The 23,429-nt window shown below is 43.7% G+C and overlaps 1 protein-coding gene across 5 annotated transcripts in view; it reads right to left on the reverse strand.

The window, feature by feature from the left end:
• The window catches only part of LOC125461125 (triple functional domain protein-like), a 636,773-nt gene that overhangs the window by 92,901 nt on the left and 520,443 nt on the right, over nucleotides 1-23,429 (reverse strand). For all 5 annotated transcript variants that reach the window (XR_007249410.2, XM_048549570.2, XM_048549543.2 and 2 more), the window contains 5 exons: nucleotides 22,485-22,655; nucleotides 20,908-21,003; nucleotides 18,173-18,327; nucleotides 16,318-16,384; nucleotides 15,285-15,388 (listed from right to left, as the gene is read on the reverse strand). Coding sequence is in view for 4 of the 5 variants with exons in the window: in XM_048549570.2 (XP_048405527.1) it covers nucleotides 15,285-15,388; nucleotides 16,318-16,384; nucleotides 18,173-18,327; nucleotides 20,908-21,003; nucleotides 22,485-22,655 (593 nt within the window). In the remaining variant the exon portion in view is untranslated. The remainder of the gene's footprint in view (nucleotides 1-15,284; nucleotides 15,389-16,317; nucleotides 16,385-18,172; nucleotides 18,328-20,907; nucleotides 21,004-22,484; nucleotides 22,656-23,429) is intronic.

The following is a 23,429-nucleotide window of genomic DNA, read 5'->3' on the forward strand; positions in this document are numbered from 1 at the left end:
CTTGTTAGCCATGGTCATGCCACTTTCATCTTTTACTCTTATGTCAAACAGGGATGTACAGTAGTTGAAATTCATACAAATGTTCATTAAATGTCTGCCATTGCCTATCCACTGTAAAACCCTTAAGTATCCTTTGCCAGTTTATCCTCGCCAATGCATGCCTCATATCATCAAAGTTAGCTTTCTGTAAGTTCAGGACCCTAGTTTCAAATTTGATTGTGCCACTTTCATCTTAATAAAGAATTCTACTATATTATGATCAGTCTTGCCCAAAGAATCTCACACCACAATGTCACTAATTAATCCTCTCTCTTTACACAATACCCAGTCTGGGATGACGAAGTGTGAAGCTACTAACTCATCCCGCCTCCTTGACCTGTCCGTCCTCCACGGACTGACCTATCCCCTCCACACCGCCCCACCTATACTCTCCACCTATCTTCTCCTCTATCCATCTTCGGTCTGCCTCCCCCCTCTCCCTATTTATTTCAGAACCCTCTCCCCATCCCCCTGTCTGATGAGGGGTCTAGGCCCAAAACGTCAGCTTTTGTGCTCCTAAGATGCTGCTTGGCCTGCTGTGTTCATCAGCCTCACACTTTGTTATCTCGGATTCTCCAGCATCTGCAGTTCCCATTATCTCTGATCACAATTTTAACCCAGTCTGGGATGGCTTGCTCTCTAGTTGGTTCTTCGACATACTAGTCGAGGAAAGCATTTGCCACATATTCCAGGAAATCATCCACGATCGCATTGCTACCAGTCTGATTAGACTAATCAATATGTAGATTGAAGTCACCCATAACAACTGCTGTACCCTTACTGCATGCGTCTCTAATTTCCTGTTTGATACAGTTCACAAGATCACAACTGTAGTTTGGTGATCTGTACATAATTGCCACTAATGTATTTTTCCCTTTGGTGTTGCACAGCTCCACCCATACTGATTCCATGTTGTCCAGGCTAATGCCCTCCTTTACTATTGTGTTAATCTCTCCTTAACCAGCAATGCTATCCCACCTCCCTTTCCTTTCTGTATGTCTTTCCTGAAAAGTGAATAAACCTGGATATTGAGTTTCCATCCTTGGTCACCTTGGAGCCAGATCTGTGATCTCAATTATATCATATCCATTAATAACTGCTTGAGCAATTAATTGAAGCACCTTATTACAAATGCTCCTTGCATTGATTCATAGAGCTTTCATGGTCATTTTTTGACATTTATTGCCCTTTTGGAATCAGTGAAATGTGGTCCTTTTGAATTTTGTCTTTATTTCTCTGCCTTCCACTTTTACTTTTCCTCTTACTGTCTTTTGTTTCTGTCCCCACTTTACTTCCTCGTGACTTCTCGTATTGGTTCCCACCTCCCCCCCCCACCCACCATATTAGTTTGAATCCTCCCCAACAGCACTAGCAAAAACAGCCCCTAGGACACTGGCTCCAGTTCTGTTGAGGTGTAAAGTACACAGTTTGTACAGGTCCCACCACCCGCAGAACGGATTCCAATGTCCCAAGAATTTGAATCCTTCCCTCTTGCACTAACCTTCAAGCCACTTATTCATTTAGCAATCCTGCCATTCCTACTCTGGCGAGCACATGGCACCGGTAGCAATCCTGAGATTACTACCTTCGAGGTCCTACTTTATAGTTTAATTCCTAACTCCCTAAATTCAGCTTGTAGGGTCTCACCCTGTTTTTTTTTAAAACCTTTATTGTTGGTACTTATATGCACCATGATAGCTGGCTGTTCACCTTCACCTCCTCTCCCTGCCCCCAGAATGTCCTGCTGCTACAAGAAATCCTTGACCCTTGTACCAGGGAGGCAACATACCATCATGGACTCTTGTTTGTGGCCCCAGAAACACGTATTCCCCTGACAGCTCTGTCACTGTTTTCCTGCGCTCCTGTGCAGCAGAGCCAGCCACGGTGCCATGAACTGTCTAGTGCCTCCTTCCCTTGGTGAGCCATCTCTCCCAACAGTGTCCAAAATGGTATACCTGTTTTGGAAGATGATGATCTCAGGGGACCCCTGAACTATCCTCCTGCTCTTCCCCTGTCTGTTAGTCACCCATTTCCTATCTTGCTCAGTAATTTTTATCTAGTGTGTGACCAACTTACTAAAAATATCCATGACTCCCTCAGCCTCATGGATGCTCCAAAGCGAATTGAGCCACAGCTCCAAAACTGTCAAGCGGTCAGACAGGCGCTGCAACCTATACACCGCCTACACATGAAAGAGTCACATACATTGGAATGGTCCCTGAATTCTCTCATTGCAGAGGAATGACATGATGCAGGTCTGGAATCTCCTGCCATGGCTTAACCCTCAAGTTAGCAGCAGTAGCAAAGTGAAGGGGGGTGGTACAGTGGCTCAGTGGTTAACACTGCTTCCTCAGTGTCAGGGACCTGGTTTCAATTCCACCATTGGGCGATTGTTTGCATGGAGTTTGCACATTCTCCCTGTGTGTGTGTGACTTTCCTCCAGGTGCTCTGGTTTCCTTCCATAGTCCAAGGAATGGGCAGGTTAGATGGATTGGCCATGTTAATTTGCCCATTGTGTCCAGGGGCCTGCAGGCTAGGTGGGTAATGAAGGGTAACAGGGATAGGGTAGTTGGGGTTGGTCTGGTTGGGATGCTCTTCGGAGGGTCAGTGTGGTCTCAATGGATTGGGTGGCCTGCTTCCACATTGTAGGGATACTATAATCTGTGGAATTCCTTACCATAGAGGCTATTGAGACCACTACTGTTAACAACTGAACTTTGACAGCAACAAATGCTCGACATCACAGTGGGTCAGACAGTATTCATGGAGAATGAGCAAGCTAATGTTTCGAGTCTGGATGACTCTTCATCAGAGCTGAAGTGAGGTGTAGAGGGGATAGTATATATGCTGTAGTTTGGGTGGGGGGGGGGTGCGGGGTTGCAGGTACAGGGTGCAGGTGGAGAAAAGATGTTGATAGTTCAGATTAAGTTATCGGAATGTAAGACGGGCAGAACACTGGTGTGTCTTCTGCCAGACTGGAAAGGACAGAAAATCCCATTGGGATGGGGGGAGGGGAGACAGGCCATGATAACAGAATGTAACAAGCTGAAAAAAAGGGAAGAAATGCTTCATTGCTTTGGTGCGACTTCATGTTCCCACCAGGACCTCGAGAACTTAGTTGATTTTGCCTCCAATTTCCACCACTCTGTAACTTTCACATCATCCATTTCTGACACTTCTCTTCCTTTCCTTGATACCTCGGTCTCCATTTTGGGGAATAAACTGTCCACTACTATCCACTACAAAGCCACGGACTCCTGTAGCTACCCTAACTACACCTCATAACACCCCTTGTTCTGCAAGGACTCCATCCCATTCTCGTTGTTCTTTCACCAACGTCGCATCCGTTTGGATAATGTCACCTTCCAAAACAGTGCTGCTGACATGGCTTGCTTCTTCCATGACCACGGTTTCCCACCCACTGTGGTTGACAGGGTCCTCAACCACATCTGACCTATCACCCATTCTTTGCCCCTTGCCCCTTCCCATCATTCACACCAGAGTGATTGGGTTTCTCTTGTCCTCACTTTCATCTCATCAGCCTCTGCATTCTCTGCCATTTCAGACAACTCCAGCAGAACGCCACCACCAAACAGATCTGCTCCTCATTCCCCCATCTGCATTTCACAGGGACTGTTCCTTCTGGGAAACCCTAGTCCATTCCACAGCTACCAACACCATACCCCTACCCGTGCACCTTCCCACATAACTGCAGAACATGCAACACTTGTCCCTTCACCTCTTCCCTGCTCAACATCCAAGGCCCTTTACAGTCTTTCCAGATGAAGCAGCATTTCACCTGTATCTCCTCCAATCGTGTGAATTGTATTCAATACACCTAACATGGCCCACTCCACCTTGGAGAAACCAAACGCAGACTGGGTGACTCCTTTGTGGAACACCTCTGGTGCGAACAAACATGACCCTGGCCTTTCTGTAACTGTTCATTTTAACACAGTGTCCTGCTTGCGAACCCACATGCCTGTCCTCAGTGTGCTGCAGTGTTCCAGTGAATCACAGTGCAAACTGAAGGAACAATATCTCGTTTTTGGACTCGGCACTTTACAGCCTTGTGGATTTAATTTTGAGTTCAACACCTTCAAACTGCGAACCATTTCTTCCCTTTTTTCAGCTTATTACATTTGGTTATCATGTCCTCTCTCCCCCACCAACCCCCATCCCAGTATGTCCTTTAAGCCTGGCATGAGACACACTATTATTCTGCTATTCTCACACTCCGATTGCTTAATTCGAACCATCAACATCTTTTCTCCACCAGCACCCTACATCCAATACCACCGTTTCCCCCACCATCCCCTCCCCAAGAACTAAAGCATAAATGCTGTCCCCTCCATACTTCAGATCTGATGAAGAATCATGTAGACTCGAAACAAGAGCTTGTTGTCTCTCCATGGATGCTATTTGACCCGCTGTGATCTCCAGCATTTATTGTTTTTAAGTACAGATTCCAGCATCTGCAGTAATTTGCTCCCAAACCTTTGACAGCAGTTTATTTCAAAAGAGAACAAAGGCTGGCATTTTGCGTTGGGAACTAGCCCAAAAAGTAATGCACTTAATTGTTGATCTCAGGACACTGCAGATGAATTGACACCAAGTAGTTGCTATGCTCAGGGATGACAACTGGGTGGATGTTGAATTGGTTAATCAAGGGATATCTCATGCTAACCTGATGGTCCTCAGGCTCAACACACTCAGCTACAACTTGGTTGTTAAAGTTAGACATTTCAGGGCCTGAACTGGCCAATGGTTTTGTGCTGGGACTTGGTGGTGACAATAGTATTGGCTAACCGATGCCATTTCTGCCACTGACAAACCTGTGTAAACAGCAGGGATAAAGTCAGAGTCATATGACACAGGTAAGCATGAGGTGTTCCACTTTGGAAAGTCAAACCAAGGTAGGACTTATGCAGTAAATGGTAAGGTCTTGAGGAGTGTTGTGGAACAAAGGGACCTAGAAGTACAAGTACATAGTTCATTGAAAGTGGCATCACCAGTGAGCAGGATGGTGAAGAAGGCATTTAGCATTCTGGTCTTCATAGTTGGAACTTGTATAAGTCATTGGTGAGGCCACGCGTAGAATGCTGTGTACAGTTTTGGCCATCCTGTTAAAGGAAAGACATAGTTAAACTGGAAAGTGTGCAAAGAAGATTTATAAGGAAGTTCGCAGGACTAGTAGGCCTTAGTTATTGGGATAGGTTGGCCAGGATAGGACTTAATTCCTTGGAATGCATGAGAAAGTGGGGTGTCCTAATTGAGGTGTATAAAATCATGAGAGGCTTGGACAGGATGAGTGCATATAATCTTTATTCCAGGGATGGAGAATTGAAAACTACAGGTTTACGGTGAGAGGGGAGAGATTTAAGGAGGACTTGAGGGGCAACTTCTTCAAACAGAGAGTGGTGTGTATATGGAATGGGCTGCCAGAGAATGCAGTTGAGGCAGGGACAACAGCAATATTTAAAAAACATTTGGATAGGTACATGGATGAGAAGGGTTTAGAAGGATATGGACCAAATGTGGGCAATTAGAACTATACGAGTGAGCACCATGGTCAGCATGGACCAAATTGGGCCGAAGGGCCTGTTTCCATGCTGTATTACTCTATGACTCTGATCAAGTTATATTCAAACAGTTTGTGATTTCAAACAAACCCGTTGGACTATAACCTGGTGTCATGTGACTTCTGACTTGGTCCACCCCAGTCCAACACCGGCACCTCCACGTCAAGGGTAGGGATAGCAAGTTTGCCAGTGGGAAGCTTGTTTGCTGAAGTTAATAAGTTCATTCCACTTTCAAACCTGCCAGCAAGGGCAGAAATTAATAAGTTGTTTTATAATTTTCTGTACTTTTTCAAAATACTTTTCTGTAGTAGTAAATCGCTTTTAAACCCATGAAAGACAGTCCTTTTCCTACTGTGACCAAACAACATGTCAGAAAGTTAGCTTATGCCCATTTAAGTGCAAATGAATTTTGAATGGCTAGCAAAATCTCACTTCCAATACTACCTCATTAGCACTGAATATGTGTATTTGCATGTGTGAAACATCAATCCTTCAGTTTTTAGTTATTTAAAAATAGTTAAAAAATGTATTCAAAAAGGTTTTTAGCCTCTTTTGTATCTGTTGGTTAGTTCTTTATTCCTTTGTGTTCCTCCCGACCCGAAATGTCAACTTTTCTGCTCTTCTGATGCTGCCTGGCCTACTGTGTTATTTCGAATTTCTATTTCCTGTTTTAGGATCAGCATGTTTCTGATCGGTAAAAGGAATACAGCTTTACTTGTGATAATGGGAACTGCAGATGCTGGAGAATCCAAGACAATAAAATGTGAGGCTGGGTGAACACAGCAGGCCCAGCAGCATCTCAGGAGCACAAAAGCTGACGTTTCGGGCCTAGACCCTTCATCAGAGAGGGGGATGGGGTGAGGGTTCTGGAATAAATAGGGAGAGAGGGGGAGGCGGACCCAAGATGGAGAGAAAAGAAGGTAGGTGGATAGGAGAGTACAGGTGGGGAGGTAGGGAGGGGATAGGTCAGTCCAGGGAAGACGGACAGGTCAAGGAGGTGGGATGAGGTTAGTAGGAAGGAGATGGAGGTGCGGCTTGGGGTGGGAGGAAGGGATGGGTGAGAGGAAGAACAGGTTAGGGAGGCAGAGACTGGTTGGACTGGTTTTGGGATGCAGTGGGTGGAGGGGAAGAGCTGGGCTGGTTGTGTGGTGCAGTGGGGGGAGGGGACGAACTGGGTTGGTTTTGGGATGCGGTGGGGGAAGGGGAGATTTTGAAGCTGGTGAAGTCCACATTGATACCATTGGGCTGCAGGGTTCCCAAGCGGAATATGAGTTGCTGTTCCTGTAACCTTCGGGTGGCATCATTGTGGCACTGCAGGAGGCCCATGATGGACATGTCATCTAAAGAATGGGAGGGGGAGTGGAAATGGTTTGCGACTGGGAGGTGCAGTTGTTTATTGTGAACCGAGCGGAGGTGTTCTGCAAAGCGGTCCCCAAGCCTCCGCTTGGTTTCCCCAATGTAGATGAGGCCACACCGGGTACAGTGGATGCAGTATACCACATTGGCAGATGTGCAGGTGAACCTCCGCTTAATGTGGAAAGTCATCTTGGGGCCTGGGATAGGGGTGAGGGAGGAGGTGTGGGGGCAAGAGTAGCATTTCCTGCAGTTGCAGGGGAAGGTGCCGGGTGTGGTGGGGTTGGAGGGCAGTGTGGAGCGAACAAGGGAGTCACGGAGAGAGTGGTCTCTCCGGAAGGCAGACAGGGGTGGGGATGGGAAAATGTCTTGGGTGGTGGGGTCGGATTGTAGATGGCGGAAGCGTCGGAGGATGATGCGTTGTATCCGGAGGTTGGTGGGGTGGTGTGTGAGAACGAGGGGGATCCTCTTTGGGCGGTTGTGGCGGGGGCGGGGTGTGAGGGATGTGTTGCGGGAAATGCGGGAGATTCGGTCGATGCGGTCAAGGGCGTTCTCGACCACTGTGGGGGGAAAGTTGCGGTCCTTGAAGAACTTGGACATCTGGGATGTGCGGGAGTGGAATGCCTCATCGTGGGAGCAGATGCGGCGGAGGCGGAGGAATTGGGAATAGGGGATGGAATTTTTGCAGGAGGGTGGGTGGGAGGAGGTGTATTCTAGGTAGCTGTGGGAGTTGGTGGGCTTGAAATGGACATCAGTTACAAGCTGGTTGCCTGAGATGGAGACTGAGAGGTCCAGGAAGGTGAGGGATGTGCTGGAGATGGCCCAGGTGAACTGAAGGTTGGGGTGGAAGGTGTTGGTGAAGTGGATGAACTGTTCGAGCTCCTCTGGGGAGAAAGAGGCGGCGCCAATACAGTCATCAATGTACCGGAGGAAGAGCTGGGGTTTGGGGCCTGTGTAGGTGCGGAAGAGGGACTGTTCCACGTAACCTACAAAGAGGCAGGCATAGCTGGGGCCCATGCGGGTGCCCATGGCCACCCCCTTAGTCTGTAGGAAGTGGGAGGAATCGAAAGAGAAGTTGTTGAGGGTGAGGACGAGTTCGGCTAGGCGGATGAGGGTGTCGGTGGAGGGGGACTGGTCGGGCCTGCGGGACAGGAAGAAGCGGACGGCCTTGAGGCCATCTGCATGCGAATGCAGGTGTATAGGGACTGGACGTCCATGGTGAAAATTAGGTGTTGGGGTCCAGGGAATTGGAAGTCCTGGAGGAGGTGGAGGGCATGGGTGGTGTCACGGATGTAGGTGGGGAGTTCCTGGACCAAGGGGGAGAAAATGGAGTCCAGATAGGTGGAGATGAGTTCGGTGGGGCAGGAGCAGGCTGAGACGATGGGTCGACCAGGGCAGGCAGGTTTGTGGATTTTGGGAAGGAGATAGAAACGGGCCGTGCGGGGTTGGGGAACAATGAGGTTGGAGGCTGTGGGTGGGAGGTCCCCTGAGGTGATGAGGTCATGAATGGTGTTGGAGATGATGGTTTGGTGCTCGGGTGTGGGGTCATGATTGAGGGGGCGGTAGGAGGTGGTGTCGGAGAGTTGGCGTCTGGCCTCGGCGATGTAGAGGTCAGTGCGCCATGCTACCACTGCGCCACCCTTGTCTGTGGGTTTGATGGTGAGGTTGGGGTTGGAACGGAGGGAGCGGAGGGCTGCCCGTTCTGTGGGGGAAGAGGTTGGAGTGGGTGAGAGGGGTGGAGAGGTTGAGGCGGTTAATGTCTCGACGGCAGTTAGAGATGAAGAGGTCGAGGGAGGGCAGGAGGTGGTGTCCAGGAGGAGGACTTGTGTTGGAAGCGGGTGAAGGGGTCAGTGGAGGGAGGGTTAGGCTCCCGGTTGAAGAAGTAGGCGTGGAGGCGAAGGCGGCGGAAAAACTGTTCTATGTCCAATCGTGGCTGGTATTCGTTGATGTGTGGTTGTAGGGGGACAAAGGTGAGCCCCTTACTAAGGAATGTCCGTTCGTCCTCAGTTAGTGGGAGGTCTAGGGGGATGGTGAAGATTCGGCAGGGCTCAGTGTGACTGTCTTCTCTGGGGTTGCTGGCTGCGGAGGTTGTGGGCGGAGCGATGAGGTCGTCGGCCGTGGGCGGTGTTCCGTCGGCGTCGGCCGTGGGCGGTGTTCCGTCGGCGGTTGGAGGATCGGGGTGGGCGGCAGCAGCTGCGGTGAGGGTGGTGTGTGAGGTGTTGTGACTGGAAGTGGAGGGGGTGGCTGCAGCAGCAGTCCCGGAAGTGGTGTGGCCGGCGGAGGAAGATGTGACGTCATCGGTGGGGTCTCCGGCCGTGTCCTCATGGTCAATGGCGGCGGGTGCATGGTGGGGGAGGGGCAGGGACAGACTCGGGATTTGGGAGGCGCAGGAATCCTCTTGTGGGTGGCAGGGGCCAGTGAGTTTGTTGTACTTACGATTTTTGGTGTCCAGTAAAGCTGAGTATAACTGGGTGTTCAGTCTGTGGATCCTGCGGAGGATAAAAAACAGCAGAGGTCCTTTGCAGGTCTGGGAGAGGGAGGCTCTGAGCTGGGGCAGGCTGGATTGCAGTGTGTGGAGGCGCCGGCGCATGGCTGCGAGTGTCTGTTTCAGGACTCGCAGGGAGAAACGCTTCTGAAGGGTCTGAATATTCTGGGTGTAGAGGTGGTCACAGTTGGGGACAAATTGGGAAGGCTGAAATGTAGACTGTAGTCCATTGGGGATGATCCGGTTCCGTAGGCAGGTGCTGAGGAAGGTGATATGGCTGTGGTACATGGTTTGCTTCACGACATGGTCGAGCAGTTTCAAGGCCGAAGAGATTACAAGAGAGTTGCAATGGGAGAGAGATTCCCTGAGGCTTTACTTGTCCTGTTCACAGATATCCCAGATCTCCAGTAGCAGGAGCCATATTGAAAAGATTCTGCAACTAGCACCACTTCCTCATTTAAGCCCAATAAAAATTTGAGCATAAATGCAAGTTGAATGGCAAATGTTCATTTGCAGATTACAAAATCTGGACCCACATAATTTAGTTACATTTTTGCTATCAAAATGCAATTTATTTCCCTTTTGGCGCAGTTAATTTTAATATAGGACGCTTTTGAAAACACCACAGATTGAAGGAAATCCTTTTTGGTTCGAACAATTTTCTCAAGAGACAAAAGAATCAGATGTTCTGGGAAATACTGGACCATGTTAGGTTTCAACTACAACAACATTAATATAGCAGGGCAGCACAGTGGCTCAGTGGTTAAGACTGCTGCCTCATAGCACCAGGGACCCGGGTTCGATTCCACCCTTAGGCGACTGTCTGTGTGGAGATTGCACATTCTACATGTGTCTGCATGGGTTTCCACTGGGTGCTCCGGTTTCCTCCCACAGTCCAAAGATGTGCAAGTTAGGTGAATTTGGCCATGTATAGCTTAGGTGGGTAATAGGGGAATGGGTCTGGGTGGGATGTTCCAAGGGTTGGTGTGGACTTGTTGGGCCGAAGGGCCTGTTTCCACACTGTAGGAATTCTATTATATTAGTCTATGACCTATGGTAGCAACTGTAAAATGACTCAACAACGTAGAGAAGTGATTACTGAACAAAATTCAATGGAAGGAATTGTTAAAATAGGTGGCCAAATGCATGGTAAAAGCAGCGTTTTGATATGCATCCAAGAGGATGCAAAAAGGGTAGCTAGGGAGACAGTTCATGAAGAGAATTCCAGAACCTAAGATGAGGCAGTTGAACGGACAGCCAGCAATGGTCTATGATAGTACCAGAAGGCTAAGCAGTTCACAGAATCAAATTATAAACTTCAGCAATTCTGAAGGTGATTGACAGATGTTCCACTTAGATCAGGTTAATAATAAGGTGGGGAGAAACCACTTTCCAACAGATTATGGTGCCTCTTAATTTCATAAATTGGTTGTCCTGACTGCTACAACTAACCATCAGAAATTACGTTCCTACGAAAAGATCTTGTGATGGAATAATTGAGGAAAGACTAGTTCTCCTATTAAACAGCAGTAATAACTGACTTTTAAAATTTACAAGGAATGAAGAACGGTCGAATTTACATGAAATTTCTAGACCTTGATAGTCATGTGAATGTGGAATATTTGACCACAGGGAACCAGGGCAGAGACAGGGCTAAAGGAAGTGTGGAACAGTTAAGGCTAGTTTTAGATTATTTCAGTATTGGCCTGGCATAGACATAGTGGGCCTTGAGCACTATAAATCACCATAAGGTATTTTTCTTGCCACTTTCAGATTTAATACTCATGGAGGAAAGTTATGTTGTTAATGAGTAAGTGTTTGTTTCATTGATATCTACTGTGACAATCAGTGCTATGCGACATGATTGAATGGTCTTGGTTGCATCATTTTGCTGATGTTGGTTGTCATGGCAATAAAGCATAGCACAGTTGTCCTTTGAAATAACATTCCAGGTGTGGAATGTTCTCTGAAATAGCTCTAGCATGAAGTTCATCAATGGTATTACTGGAAGAGACAACTAGGTCAAGTTTCTCTGTGGATTAAAACTTCATCCAAATCTGAATTTTAACCAGATGCTTCCTTAGGCATGGAAGGAACTTTAGATGCACTGGAAAGCTGGACATTAAGGCACAAATGAAGTGATCTAAAATGGACTAAACCTTCCTAGAGGACTCTGACTTGCTGCTAAAGATGATGAAAAAAAAACTGTTCAAAGTTTGAAGTGCTGAACAGCAACATTTGATGCCTTGCACAGTTTTTTTTAATATCCTGGCTGGGCCAGCATTTATTGCCCATCCAAAGTTGCCCATGAGAAAGTGGTGGGCAGCTGCCTTCTTGAACCACTGCAATCCATGCGCAGTATGTAGAGTCTTAATGCTATTAGGGAGTAAATTCCAGGATTTTGACCCAATGATGACTAAATTACAATTAATATGGGATTTAAATGGCTAAATGACTCAACAAGAAGTCCTTCACTGGCTGTCCAGGTGGAGAGGTAGGTAGCATTGAGGAAGCAGAGAGCCTGCAAAAGGACTTCAACATGTTAGGCAAGTATGAAAGAATTGGCAGATGGAATGTAATATGGGAAAGTGTGAATATTAAATATTTACGAGTGAATATTAAAAAAAAACTGTGCCAAGGCATCAGATGCTGCTTCAAACTTTGTATAATGCTTTTTTCACAGACTTTAATAGGAAAAATAGTCGTGTAGACTATTTATTAAATGGGAAAAGGTTTCGGAATTCCGAAGCACATGGGGCTTAGTGTCCTAGTTCAGGACTCTCTTAAGATTAACATGCAAGCTCTGTTGGCGGCTAGGAAGTCAAATGCAAAGTTAGCATTCATTTCAAGAGGGCTAGAATAAAAGAGGAGAGATGTAATGTTGAGGCTGTATAGCAGGTTTGGGCCCCATATCTAAGGAAGGATGTGCTGGCATTGCAGTGGGTCCAGAGCACGTTTACAAGAACAATTCTAGGAATGAAGGGCTTGTCATGACGGGGCAGTTCAGGCCTCTGGGTCAATACTCAAAGGAGTTTAGAAGGATGAGGGGAATCGAATTGAAACTTATAGAATATTGAGACAATTAAATAGAGTGGATGTGGAGAAGATGTTTCCACCAGTAAGAGAGACTAGAACCCAAGGGCACAGCCTCACAGTGAAGGGATGACCTATAGAACTGAGATGAAGAGATGTTTCTTCAGCCAGAGGGTGCTTAATCTGCGGAACTCATTTCAACAGAAGGCTGTGGAGGCCAAGTCATTGAGTGCATTTAAGACAGAGATAGGTAAGTTCTTGATTGATAAGAGGATCAAAGGTAATGGGGAGAAGGCATAAGAATGGGGTTGAGAAACATATCAGTCATGATTAAATGGCACAGCAAACCTGATGGGACTGATTCTGCTTCGATATCTCAAAGTGTTATGATGGAATTACATAGAACATAGAAAAGTACGGCACAGTACAGGCCCTTCAGCCCACGATGTTGTGCTGTGAAATAATCCTAGTCCAAAATTAAAATAACCTAACCTACATTCCCCACAATTCACTGCTGTCCACGTGCATGTCCAGCAGCTGCTTAAATGTCACTAATGACTTCACTTCCAATGACTACCACTGGCAAACTATTCCATGCTCTCACAACTCTCTGAGTGACCTTCCTCTGACATCTCCTCTATACCTTTCTCCGAACACCTTAAAACTATGACCCCTTGTGGCAGTCAATCCTGCCCTGGAGAAAAGTCTCTGGCTATCAACTCTATCTATGCCTCTCATTACCTTCTACACCTCGATTAGGTCACCTCTCTTCCTCCTTCTCTCCAGAGAGAAAAGTCCGAGCTCTGTCAACCGATCCTCATAAGACAAGCCCTCCAGTCCAGGCAGCATCCTGGTAAACCTCCTTTGCACCCTCTCCAAAGCCTCCACATCTTTCCTATAATAGGGTGACCAGAACTGGACACAATATTCCAAGTGTGGTCTCACCAGGGTTTTGTAGAGCTGCAGCATAACCTCGCGGCTCTTAAACTCGATCCCCCTGTTAATGAAAGCCAAAACACCATATGCTTTCTTAACAACCCTATCCACCTGGGTGGCAACTTTGAGGGAGCTATGCACTTAACACCAAGATCCCGCTGTTCCTCCACACTGCCGAGAATCATGCCTTTAATCCTGTATTCAGCATTTAAGTTCGACCTTCCAAAATGCCTCACTTCGCATTTATCCAGGTTGAACTCCATCTGCCATTTCTCAGCCCAGCTCTGCATACGGTCAATGTCTCGCTGAAGCCTGCAATAGCCCTCGATACTATCAACGGCACCTCCAACCTTTGTGTCATCAGCAAACATACTAACCCACCCTTCAACCTCCTCATCCAAGTCATTTATAAAAACTACAAAGAGCAGAGGCCCAAGAACAGAGCCCTGCGGGACACCACTCAGCACTGACCTCCAGGCAGAATACTTACCATCTACAACCACTCTCTGCCTCCTGTTAGCCAACCAATTCTGAATCCAGACAGCCAAATCACCCTATATCCCATACCTCCTGACTTTATGAATGAGCCTGCCGTGGGGAACCTTATCAAATGCCTTGCTGAAGTCCATGTACACCACATCCACTGCTCAACTCTCGTCAACCTGTCTCCTGAATTCCTCAAAGAACTCAATAAGATTTGTGAGGCATGACCTGTCCCTCACAAAGTCATGCTGGCTCCCTTTAATCACACTATCCTTTTCCAAATACTCATAAATCCTATCGCTCAGAATTCTTTCCAAAACGTTGCTGACCACAGACGTAAGACTGACTGGTCTGTAATTTCCAGGGATTTCCCTATTTCCTTTCTTGAAAAGAGGAACAACATTTGCCTCCCTCCAATCTTCCGGTACGACTCCAGTGGAGAGTGAGGAAGCAAAGATCTTCACCAGCGGCTTAGCAACCTCCTTTCTCGCTTCCCGGAGCAACCTAGGATAAATCTGGTCTGGCCCTGGGGACTTATCAATCTTAATGTTCGCTAAAATTTCCAGCACATCAACTTCCTCAATCTTGATCTGTTCAAAGCTGTTTTCCTGCTCCTCAAAGTTCTCATTCACAACAAGGTCCCTTTCTTTACTGAAAACTGAAGCAAAAAAACTCATTTACGGCTTCCCTTATCTGCTCAGACTCCATGCACGAGTTCCCTATCCTATCCCTGATTGGCCCTACCTTCTCCCTGATCATTCTCTTATTCCTCACGTATGAGTAAAATGCCTTCGGGTTCTCCCTAATCCTTCCTGCCAAGACTTTTTCGTGCCCCCTCCTGGCCAAAGGATTGCATCTAGACTGCTGTGTTTTGTCCTATTTTCGTCATTTAGATTAGATTAGATTAGATTCCCTACAGTGTGGAAACAGACCCTTTGGCCCAACAAGTCCATAGTGCCCCTTGGAGCATCCCACCCAGACCCATCTTCCTCTAACCCACATACCCCTGAACATTACAGGCAATTTAGCATGGCCAATTTAAAGAGGGGTGTTGGAAATTCACAGATTTACCTAACTGATATTTGGAAATTTTATTTAAAAACAAGGGACTGTCCATTTTATAAAGAAAATTACCAGAATTTTTCTAAGAAGGTTGCATGTATTTGGAACCCTCTTCCTCAAAGATGCTGTTAGCAGCGTTTTTGAAGCGGAGTGGCCTACTCCTCCTCCTCATTTGTATGTTCTGAGGCATGTTTGTTCATATGGTTTGATATACAAGTGTTTAATTCTGCCAACAACAGCATATATTGACAAAGTTTGTTTTTGTTCACAATGATAAGCATCAAAAACTGAAAATAAGTAAGTCTACATACTCTCTATGCCAATCGTAGATTTGGTGTATGTTACCAAACACAATCTTATCTTTTCCCTTCATGTCATCAGGAACACCATCTTCTTTCATCACTGTTATGTAGCCCTGAAGAGAGAAACCATTGCCTAAATTAACACTCTTTGGTCTTTTAAACTTTTGGATTCAAGGAGATAAAAGCTTATGCGTTCAGTTACAATGGAAAAGAGCAGTGACATTCACACTTGCATTGCTGTCCGGCTGATAAACTGTATTGGTGATTTAGTAGTGATTACTTGGAATTTTTGAACTCCCAATGGGCAATTTTTCTCCTTCCTTGGACCCTTTGAAAATGTCTTCAACTCAGAGTTAGAGTCAGAGACTCAAGACAGTTCTGCAGCAGTTAGATAGATAACTACCCAGGAAGTGCCAGACATAAAATATTCCTAATCTTAACTGCTGGGTAACTACAATGTTGATCTTCCCCACTAATCTCTCACACAATTCTCAACTCCCTGGCCATCTGTGACTCAACCTGGTTACCTCCTTAATCAAGTCTGATGAACTCCCAGCACTGACTACCACTGCTGTTTTTTATACTGATGGGACAATACATTTTGCCACTGTTGACGAATTAATGCAAAGATGAAGCTAACTAATGGCCTGCATATGATTGAGTTGAAAGTGAGGTGCAATATTGGTTAAAAAAGGGCAGATGTTCCTGTCTGTTGTTTATTACTAGAAGTATAAAATGAAACTTTATCTGTTCAAATAGAAATGGATAGGTGAACTTGCATCAGATGCAGTAATACCATCGCTGCTGTGTAACAAAACCCCTGGGAGTTAGGTTCAATTAAGTTGATGCACACAAGATCATGCTATTATGAATTAGTCACGTTGTACTCCATATTTGCCTCCTTGATAATGTGAAATTTTCACTATGGAGCTCATGCCAGATATGCTCTATAATTATGCCATCTGTTGCTTTTAAAGAATAGATATCATACTTCTTCAGTCATATGAAGCAGTTAAAATGCACAAATCATACACAAACTTACCTCTACCACGCATCCTAAATCCCGTACATAATCCCGCTCAGTTTCCACTAACTCCTGTAAGACATAACTATAGGACAAAAATAAGGCGATCATAAAAATAAGCATTATATAACATTGCTATCTCACATCAAATACATCAATCAACTTCATATACAATAAGTACTTAAGACACATGAGAAGTAGATCATTTGGTCCAATGAGATCAAGCGTGATTTGATCATTCCCAACTCCACTTGCCTGCCTTTTCCTCATAACCCTCAATTCCCTTACTGATTTAAAAATCTGCCTCGACCTTGATTTTACATAATTACCCAACCTTTACAGTGGGAAAGAAATCCACAGATTCACTACCATTTGAGAGAAGAAATTAGGTAATAGCAAAAAGCATTCAATTTTAGATTAAGATAATGGCTCCAATCTTCTGGTCTCCAGATCATTGGGGGCCAGTTGTACAGCCAAGATGCATGTGAATTTAATCATTGGGGAAATCCTGATGCACTGACTCTGTGGGAATTACCCTTCATCTTAGACTTGCAATCGACAATATCTCTCCTTCCTGGGATCCTTTGAAAAAGTCTCCAAATGCGAATTGGAGACTCAGGGCAGTTTTGCAGCACTTAGCCAGATAGCTGCCCAGGAACTGTTGGACAGAAATATTCTTAGTATTAACTGCTGGGTAACTATAATGCTGACCACTCTGGCCAATTTCTCACACAATCCTCAACTCCACCCTCGATTCCCTGATTATCCCAACCCAACCTGGCCATCTCCATAATCAAACCTCATAAGCACCCAGCATTGTCTACCACTTTTCACTCAACCTGACAACTCCTCCCCAAACGTTATTAACCACCTGCCACCTCACCCACCTGCTATCCTACCCACTGATCTCATTCACCGACCATCACTAAACCCAGTCATCTACCCACCCTGCTCATTAACACGAACATATGAATTAGGAGCAGGAGTAGACAATTCAGTGTCTCAAGCTTCCAGCCATTTAATAAAAATCACAACTGATCTGATTACTGGTTATAATGCACATCCTGAAGTATTCCAGATGACCTCTGAACCATTCACTAATTTCATGCTGAACATTTAATCTTACCTTAAGGCAGTTAGTACTATAAAAACAGGTTTGCTTTGTCCACCCACCCCAAATGCTCCAGCACTTTGACGAAGCCCCCTGACTGAGGATGTGCTCCAGATTTCTGAAGAAGCCAGGACTGGAAAACTCAAACAGAAATGTGCAGCTGTGTTATGCTGCAGCAAATGTGGAGCAGCAAACTGTGATTATCACTAAGTATAAGATCCGAACCAATATTTTATGAAATTGCAAGCGGATGGTATTTACTGGTTCTACACAGCATTAAACAGAGGTCATTAAATTAAAACATGATAAAAGTTAAGAATTGCTTTTTAGCATGAATCGTCACTGGAACCATATCAGGTTAGGTTGGGATAATCAGGGGGTGGAGTTGAGGATTGTGTGAGAAATTGGCCAGAGTGGTCAGCATTATAGTTACCCAGCAGTTAATACTAAGAATATTTCTGTCCAACAGTTCCTGGGCAGCTATCTGGCTAAGTGCTGCAAAACTGCCCTGAGTCTCCAATTCGCATTTGGAGACTTTTTCAAAGGATCCCAGGAAGGAGAGATATTGTCGATTGCAAGTCTAAGATGAAGGGTAATGTAACCAGTATCACAAAGGCTTGTTGAATGCTTCAATCGATAATGGAACATACTGGAGGTTGCCAAATCATCACTGCTTGTTTTATAATCTGAAATTAATCTCCTTGAAATGCATTTCTCACATCAAGATTAAAACAAAAATTGTTAAATCCACAAAAGACTTACCGACGCCTCTTTAAGGAACTAGATTTTCTTTCTTCCATTTCATCAATGGGAGAGGAGGAAGAAGTATATAGCACAGAGTTATCAGATGGGTTGAAAGACGGACTGCTGCTGTCAGCTTGATCAACAGACAGGGATGTTGGACGATCCTCCAATGCCTGTATTTTTTGGGGGGTGGATGAAGGGGAAAGGCATTGAATATTTTTAGTTGCTGAACATATGGAACACTAAATTAAAGAAAAAAGGTATAAGAAGCTCAATTCAATTTGTAAAAAATTCTTTCATGGAATATTGGTGTCATTACCATGGCCAATGTGTTTACTGTCCATCCCTAATTTCCCTTGAACTGAGTTGCTTTCTAGGCCATTGCAAAGGGCAGTTAAACATCAACAACACTAATGTGACTGTACAATTGCATGCAATATTCTCTCTAAGGAGCTACCCCAATGTTCTATGCAAGGTGACTGGCATCAGCACATTGATTGCAGCACTGACTTCTGGTTCTAGAGTTGCTGCTGTCCACAGGCCTTGGAGCATTGTGCAAACAGAATAAAAAATAAAGGGAATGCTGATCAGATGCAAGTTAGACTGGGTCAGGAAGTGGGAGAGGATTTCTGTCCTTAAAAAGGTCATGATTGAATCAAGTGGATGTTTACAAAAATTAACAATAAATATCAAGGTCACCACCACTGAGACCATTCCAAATTTATGACCTGCATTTAATTGCCACCGGAAGTGGTATTTTTATCTATGTTTCCACAACAGTAGCCTTTCGAATATTAGTCCAGTGACATTACACTATGTTACCGTCTCCATGTAACCAATTTATTGACTTGCTGAATTTACCATGTTAAATTTGCAAAATATAATTCGTTGGAATGTGGCTACTATCAGAAAATACTTATTCAATGCCCATCGCCAATACTCTTATGCGGAATATGGCGGGCCTCCTTCTTAACCTGCTCCTACGATGAAGGTATTCCCATCAAGCTATTACCTAGGGAAATGCAGTATTTTGACTCAGCCACAAAGAATCATTTGTTAATGGATAATGTTGAATTTCACACTTGATACTCCTTCATAACACAGGCCCAGGTTTAACTGCAATCTTGATTATTAAGATAAAATTCACTTCCAAACATCTTGCGGTCCATAAAACACTGTATTAAAGTGCTTATAATGTGGAAGAAATTGATGAAAATTAGCAATCACACTTGGAATTATGAAGAAAGGAGATAACAGCAATACAAAATTCTTAACAACATAACAGAATCTTGAGAAGATGAAGCTGAGGAATATTACTGGAACAGAATAGTCGGACATTTTCATGCAACTGGCTAATCTAAATCAGACAGTAGTTGCTCATCATTGGGAAGTATTTTATTTCCAGTTAGGAATTTGCATTTTAAGAAACACTAAAATATCTCATTAAATATAAATGTAAAATAGCAAAGTTTAGACCACATTTTGTACGTTTACAAAATGAAATATCATATAAATTGTAGGACTAAGTGTTCAAAGATAATATTGAGAGGTAACAAAGTGTTTGAATTTGAAGGGTGTAAGGAATGCATCTTTATAATTTTGTATTTAAAAAAATGTGAACTGAAATGATAAAGTTTTAAACCAGTGTTTGAAAGGGCAGTGTATGTTTTGAGAGCAAACAACCTGACGCCTTACAGCAGACATTGTGTAAATAATCATTTATTAAGCAGTAATTGAAATTCAAGTTGCAGACAAATTGGAGCTGAGATAGTGTGCAGATGCAGCTTTTGTTGGCAACACAAAGTTGATTGAGATACGCATGAATGACCAATTATCAATGACCAAGACTTTTTGCCTATCAACAACTGTGAGATTGGTTCTCAGTTAACTGAACAACTTGGAATTGGGAACAAATTACAGAGAAGAGGTGTTCAGTTCTCATCAACTCAGGAGCAGTTTTGCTATTGTCTGCAGTCAAAACTCACTGTAAATCTGAAGGAAACCAGTTTTTCTTTCCTGTTATGGGTGTTGCAAACCGTAACTTTTAATTGATGAGTTAGAGACATTTTTTTGAGAGTGAAGTGGCCACCTTGTGGCTCTTACCAAACAATGGAAGCATTTGGAGAAAGATGACTGAAGCAACTTGCTGACTAGCACAAGAATCATTTCGATAAAAGAGCCGGGGAACAAAGGCGACTGAATCATCTTAATAACTTTTCCCCTCTATCCATTATCAATTTTGCCTTGTCTGTATGTCTGTCTGTGCATCTGCAATGGGAGTTTCCAAGGGGATTAGAGTTTTAATTTGTAATGCTGTATGTCAAAGATTGATAACTGTTTACTTGTAGCTAGAATCTAATTATTTGTAATAAACAGTAATACTTGCTTTCAATAACTGGTCTGAAAGATAAATTGGTGAACTTAGCTTATTTTGTAACATCTTTAACTTCTGTGATGGGTCTGGGAATCGTGGGCTCAATTTCCAATGTGCTACCTCACTGAGTCGAAACAAGAGTCTGAGTTTTAACAGTGACAATCAATTATCATGTTGATTGTTGTTGCAGTCCATGACCCTCACAACATTTAATGTGTATTCAGATGTGCACTTGCAATGTCGATGCATACAAGGATATGAGCTAACTGCTGGAAAATAGGATGAGAACTGTCAGGCAGGTGTTTTTCACCAGAGTGGGATACACCACGGATCAAAGGGCCTTTCTCTGTGCTGCACATCTCTATGACATATCTCTTACCATTTTACTTTTCACAAGTTCTTCAATAGCACTAACAAGCTCTGCTGCGCTGGGTGTCTCTGAGCTTGTAGGGCGGACTGATAAACGAGACGACGTCTGAGAAAGAAGATGTGAAGAATGCTCATTGACAATAATATGACTTCCTGGGAACTCCAGTGTTGATAGCAAAAATTAACTGCACTACAAAAATATAATATATAATCATTTATGCAGAGTATCCAGGCATTTCTAGTATACATTTACTGAGTTTTTTTTAAAAGGGGTCAAGTCTCACCATTTCTGAGGTATCCTCTAAGTATATTCGGATGCATGAATTTGTTTCCAAACCAGGGCTGCAGGAATTTAGGAGATCTCTGGCCTCAAAAGCAATCTGACGTCAACTTATATCTAGTTGTATGGATTGCATGCAGTTGGTAGTATATTTTGGGAACCAACAATGAGGAATTTTGGGTAGGGACAGTTAGCCAATCAGAATAAAATACAAGTACATGTCCTTTATGGGTTTCATGTACCAATAAGTGCACAAAAGACTAGATTTCCACATATTGACTTATAATAGAAAAGGGAAGATAATTGTTACACAGGGGGCCCATTTGACAGAACAAACAACTTCCAACATTTTTTTTGAGAAAAAAGACTGACATGGTTAGACTGAACGTTGCAACAAAGCAAGCTTCACACAAATTTTGACCATTATGGTGTAGAAACAATGAAAGCAATTAAATAACAGAAGGGCTAAGACTGGGGTAGTATAATGAGTTAAATAGAAAGATAAGGAAACTGAGAAAATGCAGAGACAGAACATAAATCAACGTAATGCTGTGACAGGAAGACATTTAAAAAGAGAAAACAAAGTAAATTAGTTATAGCATATAAGTTATCATTTCACATAGAGAACAGACTACATGTGATACTCTACATAATATTTATTATTCATTAATCACAAATCCCTGAGAAGCAATAAACAGATTAGGATAACTAGTTAGGAAACATCTAGCAATGTATGTCAAAGCTACCTCTGATGTAGATGTCAATTTTAAATATAATGAAAACAATTTATCTTTCATTATATAACATCAGTCTTAACACTGAGTAATTGCCATTTATACATGCATTACATGGTCAAAAATTTGACAATTATAATATTAAAGGGAAATTTATCCTAATTCAAGCCAGATTTCCTTTTTTATAAACTGAGGCAAAAGAAAACAAAATTGTTTCTTTACTGATCTTACCTGCATTGTTAAAGTTAATACATCAGGAATCTAGCTTACTTCACTAATTGTTTTACAACAAAGTAAACATTTGGAAAATTTTTAGAAATCAACAATTGCATTTACAATAGAGATAACAGGGTGTAGAGCTGGATGAACACAGTAGGCCAAGCAGTAGCAGAGGAGCAGGAAGGCTGACGTTTCTGAAGAAGGGTCTAGGCCCAAAAACTCTCTCACTTTTTCAATTATATTTACAAGCTTGGCTTTTTTTTGAAAAAAAAATGTCTGACAAATGTTACCTTAGAATGGTTTCTACTTATCTTCCATTTGTTACATTTGGAGGATGTGATGGTGATATCTTACCTTATCATCCTGTGAGTCAGGCTGGAGAAGGCTGTGTTGTTGAATTGCCATTGGAGGAGGAAGTGGCACTGTGTCTGCCCCCTCTTCACCTTCCTCTTCCCCACAGCTCTGCATTCCTGACGATGAGGATTTTGACAGTGTTCCACTGCTAAGTCCTTCATTCCGTCCCCTCTGAGAAAGAAAAAGACAACGCAAATAAAATCTCAGGGCATGACTGCAAACCTAGTTTTGTTTTTAATACTACAGAAAAAAGCTGTTCTGCAACAAAGGTCATTTACAAACTGCAAATAACTTGCATTGTTTAAGCTCTGATCAGCTGCTGCAGGCATTTTCCAATTTCTTTGTTGGGATAGAAACTTCAGTAATAATTTCAGACCAGGCTTTACTAATGAAATGGCACGACATGTTTGTTTATTGCAGTTTTTTTTAAATCAATAATTTCTGGCCAACTTTGTTTTTTTAAATCTTCTGAAGTGAATGTAGTTCATTTTACTTTGGGTAAATACTTCTTTAAGAATCAGTTTTTAATAGAAATAGCATCATACAGTATAGAAGCGACCCTTCAGCACATCCAGTCTGTACTGCCAAAAATGCACGTCTCACTCTCCCATACCAGGCCCATAGCTTTGAATGTTATGTCACTTCAATTGTCCATTCAAGTACTTTATAAAGGTTATGAGGTTACCTTCCTCAACTATCCTTCTGGGGTAAATCTGTTGCCTACAATCAGGTCAGTCCCGAAATGAAACAGAAGTCAAAGCCCTGGTTTTCACGATGACATTAAGCCTGCTCACTGTGGTGGAAATGCAGGACAAAGTCAGGAATTCCAACTGCCAAAGCTATTCATCTTCAAGATAGCAGGACTATTGTTGGTCTATTATTTGCCCATCCATGGCTCCTGGAGGCAGTTGGTCATTCAAATGATTTTGGAATACCTGGAATACG

This window comes from Stegostoma tigrinum, chromosome 2 (assembly GCF_030684315.1).
Source record: "Stegostoma tigrinum isolate sSteTig4 chromosome 2, sSteTig4.hap1, whole genome shotgun sequence".
Taxonomy (NCBI): domain Eukaryota; kingdom Metazoa; phylum Chordata; class Chondrichthyes; order Orectolobiformes; family Stegostomatidae; genus Stegostoma; species Stegostoma tigrinum.